Source organism: Poecilia formosa, unplaced genomic scaffold, assembly GCF_000485575.1.
Source record: "Poecilia formosa unplaced genomic scaffold, Poecilia_formosa-5.1.2 Scaffold472, whole genome shotgun sequence".
Classification (NCBI taxonomy): Eukaryota; Metazoa; Chordata; class Actinopteri; order Cyprinodontiformes; family Poeciliidae; genus Poecilia; species Poecilia formosa.
The window spans coordinates 93,435-105,662 of record NW_006800411.1 but is presented as its reverse complement, the minus strand read 5'-3'; the positions used below and the strand labels follow the sequence as shown (position 1 = coordinate 105,662).

Genomic DNA, 12,228 nt, shown 5'->3' with positions numbered 1-12,228 from the left:
TTTTTGCGGGAAACTAATAGTAATAATACTAATAATTATAATAAATATATATGTTATACATATTATAATTATAATAAATAATATATATTTTATACATATATTATAACTATAATACATAATATATGTTATAGTTATAATTATAATATATATATGTTGTATATATTATAATTATAATATATATGTTGTATATATTATAATTATAATAGATAGATAGATAGCATAATGCTATATGAATTAAAAACAGGGCAATGCAATTTAATGCTCAATATTACTCATCAGATACCGTTCCCCCTGTTTTACAGTGGGGGAACGCTATCTGATGGGTGAAATGTCTCCATCAGATAGTGTTCCCCCACTGTAAAACAGGGGGAACGCTATCTGATGGGTGAAATGTCTCCATCCGATACCGTTCCCCCACTTTAAAACAGGGGAAACGGTATCTGATGGGTGAAAGATGACCATCAGATAGCGTTCCCCCACTTTAAAACAGGGGAAACGGTATCTGATGGGTAATATTGAGCATTAAATTGCATTGCCCTGTTTTTAATTCATATAGCACTATGCTATCTATCTATCTATTATAATTATAATATATACAAAGTATATATTATAATTATAATATATACAACATATTATAATTATAATATATACAATATATATATATTATAATTATAACTATAACATATATTATGTATTATAATTATAATATATGTATAAAATATATATTATTTATTATAATTATAATATGTATAACATATATATTTATTATAATTATTAGTATTATTACTATTAGTTTCCCGCAAAAACGTGAAGAAAGTGTGACAACTTTGCCGAAACATGTTGTTTGAGCTTTCACGGTGTCCGTAGTTCCTCATATAAGCGCGCCGAACAAGCGCGTGCTTGCTACGCGCGTGCTTTCTCAGTGCTCATCACGAGCACGCGCCTATTTTGCCGCGTTGGCTGGGCGGAGCGGCAAGAAGACGAAGGGGGAACCGTATCTGATGGGGAAACGCGGATTGACGTAACACCTGTTAACTTTACCGCGGTGAAAAACGTTCGACTCATATGTCAATAAAGGTGTAAAAACCGCATTTATTTAATGTAATCTGCGAAATAAAACCCACCGTTTTACGGCTTACATGGTTAAGAAACGTGATAATGTTACAAATAACTTCAAAAGTTTGATCTTCGGTCATAGTTCAGTCCGTTTTCTCATCAATATGCGAGAGTTTAGAGCGATGCGTTTCTCGATATAACGCCTGAGATCACTGGCTCCATTTTCTCTACATATATGAGCCTTTTTCACAGCGTGATTGTGATGTCTCCGTTCATTTGCCTGTTAAAAATCAGTTATACGGGAAGAAGACAGTTACTAAAATGATTCTGATAAAAAACAGGTTCAGATATTTAGACCTTAACCTTCATCCAACCGCTGGTGTTTCCTACCTATCCGGTGTAAAATAATCCGGGGAGTCCGGGAGAAATCCAGCAGTCTGCGCTGATCGTCCATCTCTTCCTCCGACTTGACGATATTTCATTTAAACTCTGTGAAAGTTGCTTCAGCAGGATTAACTGTTCGTTGATAAACAATATTCAACAAAATAGACCATCCGCCATCTTCTTTCCTTCCGTTTTCTCTTCTTTATCTTATTTTTCTTCTTCTTCTCCTTCTTGCATAGAGTTTTCTGGCTGCTTACAAACTTTGTGCATTACCGCCATCAACTGGACGGAGATGTAATTCAGAAATTAATTTCCTATATATCTTCAATCTTAAAATAACTAAATTAAATACTCATACACTCACACACACATACTAAATGTGTGTGTGTGTGTGTGTGTGTGTGCATGCTAACCTCAGCTAATTTAGTATCTTTTAAATATTTAATAAGTGCTAGAATTATATCCTGACTGAGGTTTCCTTAATAAATAAGCCATAGTTACTGAACTCCCCATTACCCATTCCAATTCCTTCCTCTCTTTTATATATATTTTCTACAAAAACACATGTTCTACTCTTTCTGTTTCCCCACAATTGGAACAATCACCTGATGGATGTTTCCCTATTATTTTTAAACCACTATTTCAACTAGTATGCCCAATCCTCAACCTGTTAATCCATATTTTAATGAAAGAAGCTGTGTTCAAATCTGAAAGTGAAATTATATATATATTTTAGGGAACACAAAGCAGCAGCAAAGACAGGGGGGATAATGCATCGAAATGACAGCTATACAGATTTAAAAAATAAATAAGTTTACAAGGAGCAGAAGAACTAGGGGATAATAGATGATTATCTAATTATATATTTTTTACTGCTACTTTAATGGAAATATGAGTCAAGTGGAAAACATGAATCATGGATGTAAGAAAACTAGGGAGCTGAAATTTAACGCATTTGTTTTATTTAGATGAAGCTGAAAAGAAGAATAGTATTTTACGTTTTTTGAGAGAACTGCTCATAATAAAAGGAAGTAACCTTATACGTTTTTAGACCTGATGCTCGTGTGATCCAGAAGGTGGCGGTAAAGCAACAATGTGGATACCAACATTCATAGAAGAAGAAGACGGTCCACGATCTGTTGTTGAATGTGCTAGTGTTTTTCCTGTAAAAAAATAAAATGCATTCAGTGTATTTAATGTTTCCCGCTGAAGAAACTTTCACAGAATTTAAAGAAATTATCGTCAAGTCGGAGGAAGAGATGGATGATCAGCGCAGACTGCTGGATTTCTCCCGGACTCCCCGGATTATTTTACACCGGATAGGTAGGAAACACCAGTTTGGATGAAGGTTAAGGTCTAAATGTAGAAGCTTTCTGTATGATGATCATTTTAGTAAATGTTCCACTCCTGTATAAATGTTTTTAACAGGAAATTGAACACAGGCCTCACAGTTATACTGTTCAAACCGCTTAATTTTGGAAAAAGAAAATGGAGCCAGTGGTGCTAAGCATGTGGTGCTAAGACCTCAGTTGTGCTTTATTTTTCTTTCTTTTTTCACTGCTTTGCCCCCTTGTAATTACAGACTCACATTTGAAAACAGAAGTAATAGAACTATACACGGCTAGATCAAATAATAATAATAATATTAATAATAGTAATAATAATAGAAGTATTAAAAATGCTATAATTAGTAATAAATACAAAATAAATAACTCATATCATGTAAAAAAAAGAAGAATGAAACTAGAAAAAAATTGCATTTCCTGCGACAATGATGTGTGAATGTTTTTTTTTTTTATTCTTGAAGCGTTTTGTTGTGGATTCTGTGTTTTCCCTCTGTCTCTTTTATCTGCTTACTCGCACATTGCTGCATGGTTGCATAACCATATCACATCAGACTGGTGACAGTCACACATAAACAAAATGAAACTGCAATGTATTGTATTGTCCCGCGATGCTTTGGAGTGATTTGACAGAAAACAACAATTTTCACACCAATGAATGTTGCGATTTCTGAATCTAGACATTAATTCCTACGTTTTGTTGTGTAATATGTGTAGAAAGAATGAAAACTGAGCGAGTAATCAGAACAATTTTCACAAAGTTAAAATGAGCACTGTAGCAGCTGAAGAATTCCATCATTGGAGATAAAATATGAGGATAATATGCATTCAGTTACAGCAGCATTTTATGAAAATGGTGAAATATATGAAAAACCTGAAACGTGCAGAAGTAGCCGAAGATTATGACAACATTTTAAATGTTGAATGTCATTTCTAGCTGAAAATATGTGAAAGTAGTTAGCTGTGAAAAAAGTGACTGCAGAATTTGGTGGAATTTCTGATGTTTTCCAATCATTCCAAAGGTGCCAAAATATGCATTAAAAGTTTAATATTTCAGAATTTGTTGAAGATAAAATATACCAGAAGATAAAATCATATTGTCCTGAATGACCAGAACATTGTAAAAGTGGAATTGTTGAAATAGAACAAAAGCTTTGGAGTAGTGAGGCAAAAAATTAGCATATAGAATAAATAAAGACAAAGAATAAAGATAAAGAACATTTCAATATTGTGAATGCTTAACAGTACTGACACAATAAGAGGACTTAAGTATTTGATATTTGTCTGCATCCACTCTTGAATTTCAGGTATCTGGTGATTTTAATGTCAAACAATAAAATTCTTCTCCAATTTACTTATAACTTATTTTTCTTTTTTCTTTTTTTTCCCCAGACCACCTACAGCGTAACATTTATACGAGGGAGCAAAGTAACCAGGACAGGATCTCCTCTCTGAAACAGAAAGAGCCAGAACATCAGCAGATAAAAGAAGAACAAGATGATCTAGAACATCAGCAGATAAAAGAAGAACAAGATGATCTAGAACATCAGCAGATAAAAGAAGAACAAGATGATCTAGAACATCAGCAGATAAAAGAAGAACAAGATGATCTAGAACATCAGCAGATAAAAGTGGAAAAGAAAGTTTACAATCAGGGTGAAGAACAGCTCACACTACAAAACCAGGAGACTGATACCTGCATGGTGGTTCCTGTTTATGAGCAAACATCTCTCACTGAATCAGAACCAAACGGGATCCAAGTCATCATCCAAGAAGCTGCTGAAGCTGAGAACCAAAATCAGGAAAAGAGCAATCCTAATGACTTTGGAGCAAAGAGAGACGAAGAGAAGAAACAAAAGAGGCATCAGAAAATCGAACAGCATGTTGACGGTTCAAAACAAAAAGGTCAGGAAAACCTTCCTGAAAGTAGTGACTTGACTAAAAATACATCAAGTACCACATGCCAAAGGCCTTTCTCGTGTTGGAAGTGTTTCATTCGAAAAGATAATTTTAATTGTAACATGACAGATCACAAAGGTCAGAAACCTTTTTTATGCGTTACTTGTGGAAAAGGTTTCAGTTATACAAGTGAACTTAATGTTCACATGAGAGTTCATACAGGTGAAAAGCCATTTTCATGTGAGAACTGCGGAAGAAGTTTCAGTAGACAGAATAATCTAACTGTTCACATGAGAGTTCATACAGGAGAGAAGCCATTTTCATGTGTGACCTGTGGAAAAGGTTTTAGTCTAAAGCAGCATTTAGCTATGCACATGATGGGTCACACAGGCGAAAAGCCCTTTTTGTGTGTGACTTGTGGCAAACATTTCACTACAAAAAATTCTTTGACTATTCACGTGAGAAGGCACACGGGTGAGAAGCCTTTTCAGTGTAAGACTTGTGGAGAATGTTTTATTGATCAGTATTCTTTGACTATTCACACAAGGAGTCACACAATGTTGAAGCCATTCTCATGTGTGAGCTGTGAAAAAAGTTTTTCTCAAAGAAAGCACTTAACCAAGCACATGATCACTCACACAGGCGAAAAGCCTTTTACATGTGCGAGCTGTGGAAAATGTTTCAGTCAGAAGTGTACTTTGAGTCGTCACATAATGATTCATGCAGGTGAGAAACCCTTTCAGTGTCTGACTTGTGGAAAAAGTTTCAATCAGAAGTGTAGTTTATCTGATCACATGACAGTTCACACAGGTGAGAAGCCTTTTTCATGTTTAACTTGTGGAAAAGATTTCAGTCGGCAACATGGTTTAACTCGGCACATGAGAAGTCACAGATAAGACACATGGTTGCCATGGAGACATTTTAAATGAGTAAAAATTACTGTAGTACACAATTAGAAAGCTAAAGCATACTTGAGTAAAAGGTACATAGTTCTTCTTTCACGCTAGTTGGTTATGGGGGTATATATTGATTATAATGTGAAAATTGAATTAAAGTAGTTGAAAAATGCAAAAAAAAAAGAAGAAGAAAGAAAAAAGTCTAATTTGTCATTGTTTTTCCCCACAAAGCCACAAGACAAGGACCAAGCCTTTCGTGGCGACCTTTTATTAGTGGTTTGCTTGCTGCAGATCGGCACATAATCACATGTTGTAAAGACAGCTCAGGCATAAGGATAGTGTTAGTAGTTCATATGATGAGGGTATGAATGGGTGGATTTTATATTGATGTAATTGTTGGTAGAGATAAATGTTGCATCTCGAGTCATCAGAAATTGCACCCATTTCTGAACTTGACAGTCATTGTTTTTCTGAGATCTTGAATCATTTTGTTGGATTTCTTTAACAATATCACACAAGAAGGCAGTGGGTGTCAGGAGTGTCTGTACCATGGACTGGTGAAGTAAATGCAAAACTCCAGCAGAGGGCGCTGTTAATCTCTCATCTTGATGTTTAGAAAGATTTTATTATTTCTAGACTGTGTAGATTATTGTTTTGTTGTTTTGTAAAATTTGGTTTAATGTGTTCATTTTACAATTTACCTTTTCAAATTAACAAGAGCTGAGCTTAATCTGGGCCTCTGAATATACGCCAGTCTTTCTAAAGGTAAACTATACTAGAAACTTTAATATGTTGTACACCTGGTAATAATAGTCATGTCAATTAATAAACTGTAGTCCAGTGAGGCAGTTCCATGAATTTGTGTCACAATAGTTACAGTAGTGATTGACTGATTTAGGTGGGTTTTTCTTGTTTACATAAAGATTCCCAAATAAAAGGTTTTGTGGAAACTTTTCAGTTTAATCTCCTTCTTTTTCTGATTTTATCTGTTTACAGATCACATGTCAGTTGGTGGCAGCATAAATGTGTCGGAGGGTTATAGAGTGCTGTGAAAACCTGTTCACGTCCATGCAGGTTTCTTGTTTTTGATTTTATTTGTCACACTTAAATGTTCCAGATGATTACAATTAATTTTAATACCAGATAAAAATAACTTAAAGAAACAAAAATGCTGCATTTAAATTATTTTATTTATTACATGGGGAAAAGCTATCCTGGTCAGCCCTGTGTTTGGTAGCAGCAACTGCTGTTAAAAACTTGCAATAATGAATGTTTTACACCATTTTGAATGATTTGTGGCCCATTCTTCTTTGTATTTGCTGAGTTGAAATAATAGATAAACTTGAAATCAGAGGTTTACATACACCAAATAATATAACAAAAACATAAACGTTTTCCTCACGGCCTGAAGTTAAATCACAACAAAATTCTCCTGTTTTTGAAAATAAAAATAAATCTGTGAAGAAGTGCATGTGGTTCAGACGTGATGATCGTAATAACCAGAAGGTGGCGGTAATGCAACAATATGGATGCCAACAGTCATAAAAGAAGAAGAAGAAGATGGAGAAGAAGAAGAAGAAGAAGAAGAAGAAGAAGAAGAAGAAGACGGCCCATGATCTCTGATGAACTTGTTTTCTGTAAAAACATGTCCTAAATCAAGCTTCAACGAGAGTTTATCAACGAGCAATTCACAGAGTTAAAAAATAACCGTCAAGTCGGATTAAGAGATGGATGATCAGCGCAGACTGCTGGATTTCTCCCGGAGTCCCCGGATTATTTTACACCGGATAGGTAGGAAACACCAGCGATGGATGAAGGTTAAGGTCTAAATATATGAATATTTCGGTATGAGGATCATTTTAATAACTGATCCGTACAAATGTTTTTTAACAGGCAAATTAACTCAACAGCAATTGATGTTCTAACAGCAACGGCTTATTCTGTAAAAAGAAAATGGAACCAATGGTGCTAAAGACCTCAGCTGTGTTTTATTTTTCTTTCTTTTTTTATTATTATTATTGTTTTTTGACTATTATTGTTTTTTGACCATGTAAAATGATACACTTTCATTTGAAGGAACAGAACAATGTGAGGCTGATGAAGTAAGCAATGGGGAATAATAACAGTAATGGAAGTAGTAATTGTTAAAATGTAATTAGAATTCGTACTACATACAAAATATATAATATCTCATAATAATAAATAATTTAATAATAATTAATATTAAATAAAATGGTAAACAAAAAAATGCAGTACAAATGCTGTAAACTGAATTTTTTTTGGTGAAAGAAATGTAAGAAATAAACAAAATCAGCAGAAAAAAGCAAAATAATCTGCAAAACATACTAGAAAACGTTATTGAGTTACTGTAAAATTCCCAGTTAAGGAGTGTCAGAAATCTGTGTAGGACATTCCTCACAAAGCTAAACTGTAGGGTCATTTGTTGAATGAAGAGTGGAATTAGTTAAAGCTCACAGGGGAGTCAGAACAGAGTGTGTGTTATAGTTAGCTAGTGTTAGTCAGTGTTTCATTTATTATGGTTCAAAAGCAACTCTAAACAGATCAACAGATCATCATCATCATCATCATCATCATCATCATCATCATCATCCATCTCTTAACAGTCTAAATTTATAGGAACTCAGTGTTTCAGTGAAGATGCTGTTGCAATAATCTATGACTAAAGACAAATGCATGAATACGTTTCTCTAGATCGCGCTGAGACCTTAGTCCTCTAATCCTGGAGATGTTCTTCAGGTGATAGAAGGCCGACTTTGTGACTGTCTTAATGTGGCTCTGAAGGTTCAGCTCAGAGTCCATCACTACTCCCAGGTTTCGGGCCCGATCATTACTTTTCAGTTGTGATAACTGAAGCTGTGCATTGACTCTAGATCAATGCACAGCTGTAATGCTGTGCATTACAGCTCTAGATCTATAACTCTAGATCTATAACTCTACATCTATAACTCTTGATCGCTCCTCTTTAGGTCCAAAGATAATGACTTCAGTTTTGTTTCTGTTCAGCTGGGGAAAGTTTTGGCACATCCACACATTTATCTGTTCAGTGATTGGATGGTTCAGAGTCACCTCGTGCCATTTTAATGTAGAGCTGAGTATCATCTGCGTAGTTATGGTAACTAATCTTATTTCCTGTTGTAAACTGAGCTAGTGGGAGCATATAAATATTGAATAAGAGGGGTCCTTGGACTGAACCTTGGGGTACCCCAGATGTGACCTTTGACCTCTCCGATGAGAAGTTACCTGTTGAAACATGTATCTGTGTCTCTATGCAATGCATTGTCATCGATGCCTCGATACTTTGGGGTGATTTCCCAGAAAATTGCAAGTCCCTCATCAATGAGTGTTACATTCTCTGAATCCAGACACAAATTCATATGTTTTGTTGTATAATATGTTTAGAAAGAGTGAAAATTGAGTGAGTCCTAAGAATTGGTTTGGAGACTAGAAGAATTTTCAATTTTACAGTGACGACTCCAGCAGTTGAATAATTCAATCACTGGCTTACATTGTAAAGAGGAAATATTCATGCAACAAAGATGTTGAAGCAAGATTTTATGAAAACAGTAAAAGATATGAAAAAGCTGAAAAATTCAGAAATAACTGAAGGTTATGACTACATCTTTAAATTTGAATGCGGTTTCTCAGTTAATGCATATGGAGATGGTTTGCTGTGAGATGGTGTCAAGTGCTTGTTAATGTCTTTGTAAACCAATGAAATTCTGCTCCCATTTACTAAAAATTTACAATAACTTTTTTTGTTGTTGTTTTCTTGTCCAGACCACCTACAGTATGATATTTACAAAGAGGAGCTATGTAAGCAGGAGAGGAGATCCACTCTGGACGAAGAAGAGTTAGGACATCTGCAGGTGAAACAAGAACAGGAAGAACCAGAAGATCAGCAGATAAAAGAAGAGCAGGAGGATCTACAATATCTGCAGATTAAAGTAGAAGAGAAAGAAGTTTTCTGCAGTCAGGATGAAGAACAACTTCCATTAAAACAGGAAACTGATACATTAATGTCAATTCCTGTTTATGAGCAAACAAACCAAACGGAATCAGAACCAACCAGGACCCAAGTCATCTTTCAAAAAGCTGCTGAAGCTGAGAAACAAAATCAGGAAAGAAGAAATCATAAAGACTTTGGTGCCAGAAGAGATGAAGAGAAGAAACAAAAAAAGAGGCATCAGGAAACCAGACAGCATGGTGGCGGTTCAAATCGAAATAGTGACTTAACTAAAAAGACATCAAGTAACACTTGCGAGAGACCTTTCTCATGTAAAAAAGGTTTCAGCCAAAAAGATAATTTAAAACATCACACGAGAGATCAGATAACTGAGAAGCTTTTTCTATGCATGAACTGTGGAAAAGGTTTCAGTCGTAAAAGTGATCTAAGTATTCACATGAGGATTCACACTGGTGAGAAGGTATTTCCATGTACTGCTTGTGGCAAGAATTTCAGTACAAAATGTTCTTTGAATGCTCACATGAGAAGGCACACAGGTGAGAAGGCTTTTTTATGCATTGATTGTGGAAAATATTTCAGTTGTAAAAGTGATCTAACTCTTCACATGAGAATTCATACAGGTGAGAAGCCTTTTCTTTGTGTCAATTGTGGAAAAGGTTTCCGTAGTAATAGTGATTTAACTGTTCACATGAGAGTTCATACGGGAGAGAAGCCTTTTCAATGCATTACGTGTGGCAAACATTTCATTACAAAATCTCAACTGATTATTCACACGAGAAGGCACACAGGTGAGAAGCCTTTTCAGTGTAAGACCTGTGGGAAAAGATTTATCGATCAATATTCTTTGAATGTTCACATGAGAAATCACGCTGCATTAAAGCCATTTTCTTGTGTGAACTGTGGAAAAAGCTTTTGTCAGAAACACAATTTAACTCGACACATGATGATTCACGCAGGCGAGAGGCCTTTTCAGTGTCTGACATGCGGGAAAGGTTTCAATCAAAAATGTAGCTTAACTGATCACATGACAATTCACACAGGTGAGAAGCCTTTTTCATGCCTAACCTGTGGAAAATGTTTCAGTCTGAGACGTGGTTTAACTAAACACATGAGGAGTCACACAGATGATTAGCATGGTTGCCATGGGTAAAAATATTTTTTACTGGGTAAAAATCTAATGCACTCTAGTCGAAAGTAAGTCACTTAAAACAAACTTGAGTAAAATGTACGTTTTCCAAGACCAATTGGTTATGAGATATTTAGTCATCTTGATCTCACCTAAAATAAATTACTAGAAAAATACAAAACAAAACAAGCAAAAAATAAATAAATAAAATAAAAATTGTACTGGTGAAATAAAAGCAAAACTCCAGCAGAGGGAGCTGGTAATCTCTCATCTTCGTGTTTAGAAAGGAGATTTGTTTATTGTTTCTGGATTGTTTTTCTATGACATCTGGATGTTCATCTCACCATATGCCCGATCAAATTAACAGAAGCTGAGCTTAATCTGTACTTCTGAATGTAAGTCAGTCTTGTTGAAGGTAAATGATACTCAAACAATTGTACTGCATCTAATTACACCATTTACTGTGTTGTACACCGAGTAATAACAGTAAATAACTGCAGTCCAGTGAAGCAGCTCCATGCATTTATATCTCAATTACTTAGTGATTAGTTGTTGACTGATTTAGATGTTTTCTTAAAATTGTTTACAAAAGATCGACAAATAAAAGGTTTTGTGGAAACTTTTCAGTGTTGATTCATTTAACTGATTTTATCCATTTATAGTTCACATTAGTAGGTGGCAGCATTCATTAGTTAGAGGGTAATAGAGTGATGAGAAAACATGTTCACCTCCATACAGATTTCAATTCCTTAACACAAAATTAAGGAATTGCAATGGCCTGATTGAAGTTCTAATTCAGATGGGTTATGCTAACAAATGAGACCGCACAGACTACAACCAACACAACATCTGTGACAATAAAACTCATTTAAAATAAGTAAAACTTGGACCACAAATAAAAAAGGAAAACGGGAAGCCGAGCATCAAGATTCAGGCAAACGGATGGGGAATGCTAAATCTGTTGCGATGCTTTTGAGAGGATTTCCTCATATCCAAATCAAGGGATTTTGTACTATTCCAATCTTTTCACCCCCAAAAAATCCAATTTATTCGGATAAGTATCCAATTGTTTTTAAAACATGTGCAGTCTAAATGGTCGCATCACATTTATCTGACTTTTATGTCGTTGATGTAAGACATGTCTTAATGTTGCACCAGAAAACCTGGTAAATCATTGGCTGAAAATTATGACTTTGAATTTATGAAAGATGTCCGTGTCACTAGAGCACATCGTATCACGATGCCAACACTTACATCTCTGACTGGAAGCATGTTGATATTAGTTATGGTTTCTATATATTAACTTCCTTCATGTTATGAAGTCAAGTCATCTGTATAGCACATTTCAGCAACAAGGCAATTCAAAGTGTGTTACATCATAAAAACACAAAAAAATACCGTCATAGAAAACAGTCAACAATTGAAACGTAACATTTTTCTTGTGGCATTATTCCACATCAGCAAATATCAATGTTTCACTTATATTGTTTCAAAAGCAACTTGAAACAGGTGGGCTTTAAGTCTGGATTTAAAGGCACT

The 12,228-nt window shown here is 35.0% G+C and overlaps 2 protein-coding genes across 2 annotated transcripts; both read left to right on the top strand.

Annotated features, from left to right (window-relative positions):
• The first annotated feature begins 2,595 nt into the window (after positions 1–2,595).
• Positions 2,596–6,535, top strand: LOC103156247 (gastrula zinc finger protein XlCGF57.1-like). Its single transcript, XM_007578234.2, has 2 exons — positions 2,596–2,763; positions 4,176–6,535. Exons 1-2 carry the CDS (start codon positions 2,619–2,621, stop codon positions 5,576–5,578), a joined length of 1,548 nt encoding a protein of 515 aa, XP_007578296.1. The 5' UTR covers positions 2,596–2,618; the 3' UTR covers positions 5,579–6,535.
• LOC103156248 (gastrula zinc finger protein XlCGF28.1-like) lies at positions 2,622–11,312 on the top strand. Its single transcript, XM_007578235.2, has 3 exons — positions 2,622–2,675; positions 7,282–7,369; positions 9,377–11,312. The coding sequence occupies exons 2-3, from the start codon at positions 7,306–7,308 to the stop codon at positions 10,693–10,695; spliced, it is 1,383 nt and encodes a 460-aa protein (XP_007578297.1). The 5' UTR covers positions 2,622–2,675; positions 7,282–7,305; the 3' UTR covers positions 10,696–11,312.
• The last annotated feature ends 916 nt before the right edge of the window (positions 11,313–12,228 follow it).

Excerpts from the sequence above, each read along its gene's own strand:
- LOC103156248 (XM_007578235.2), top strand. The coding sequence starts at position 7,306 with ATGGATGATCAGCGCAGACTGCTGGATTTCTCCCGGAGTCCCCGGATT. Across the intron at positions 7,370-9,376 it reads GATTATTTTACACCGGATAG|ACCACCTACAGTATGATATT; the intron begins GTAGGAAACACC and ends TTTCTTGTCCAG.
- LOC103156247 (XM_007578234.2), top strand. The coding sequence starts at position 2,619 with ATGCATTCAGTGTATTTAATGTTTCCCGCTGAAGAAACTTTCACAGAA. Across the intron at positions 2,764-4,175 it reads GATTATTTTACACCGGATAG|ACCACCTACAGCGTAACATT; the intron begins GTAGGAAACACC and ends TTTTTTCCCCAG.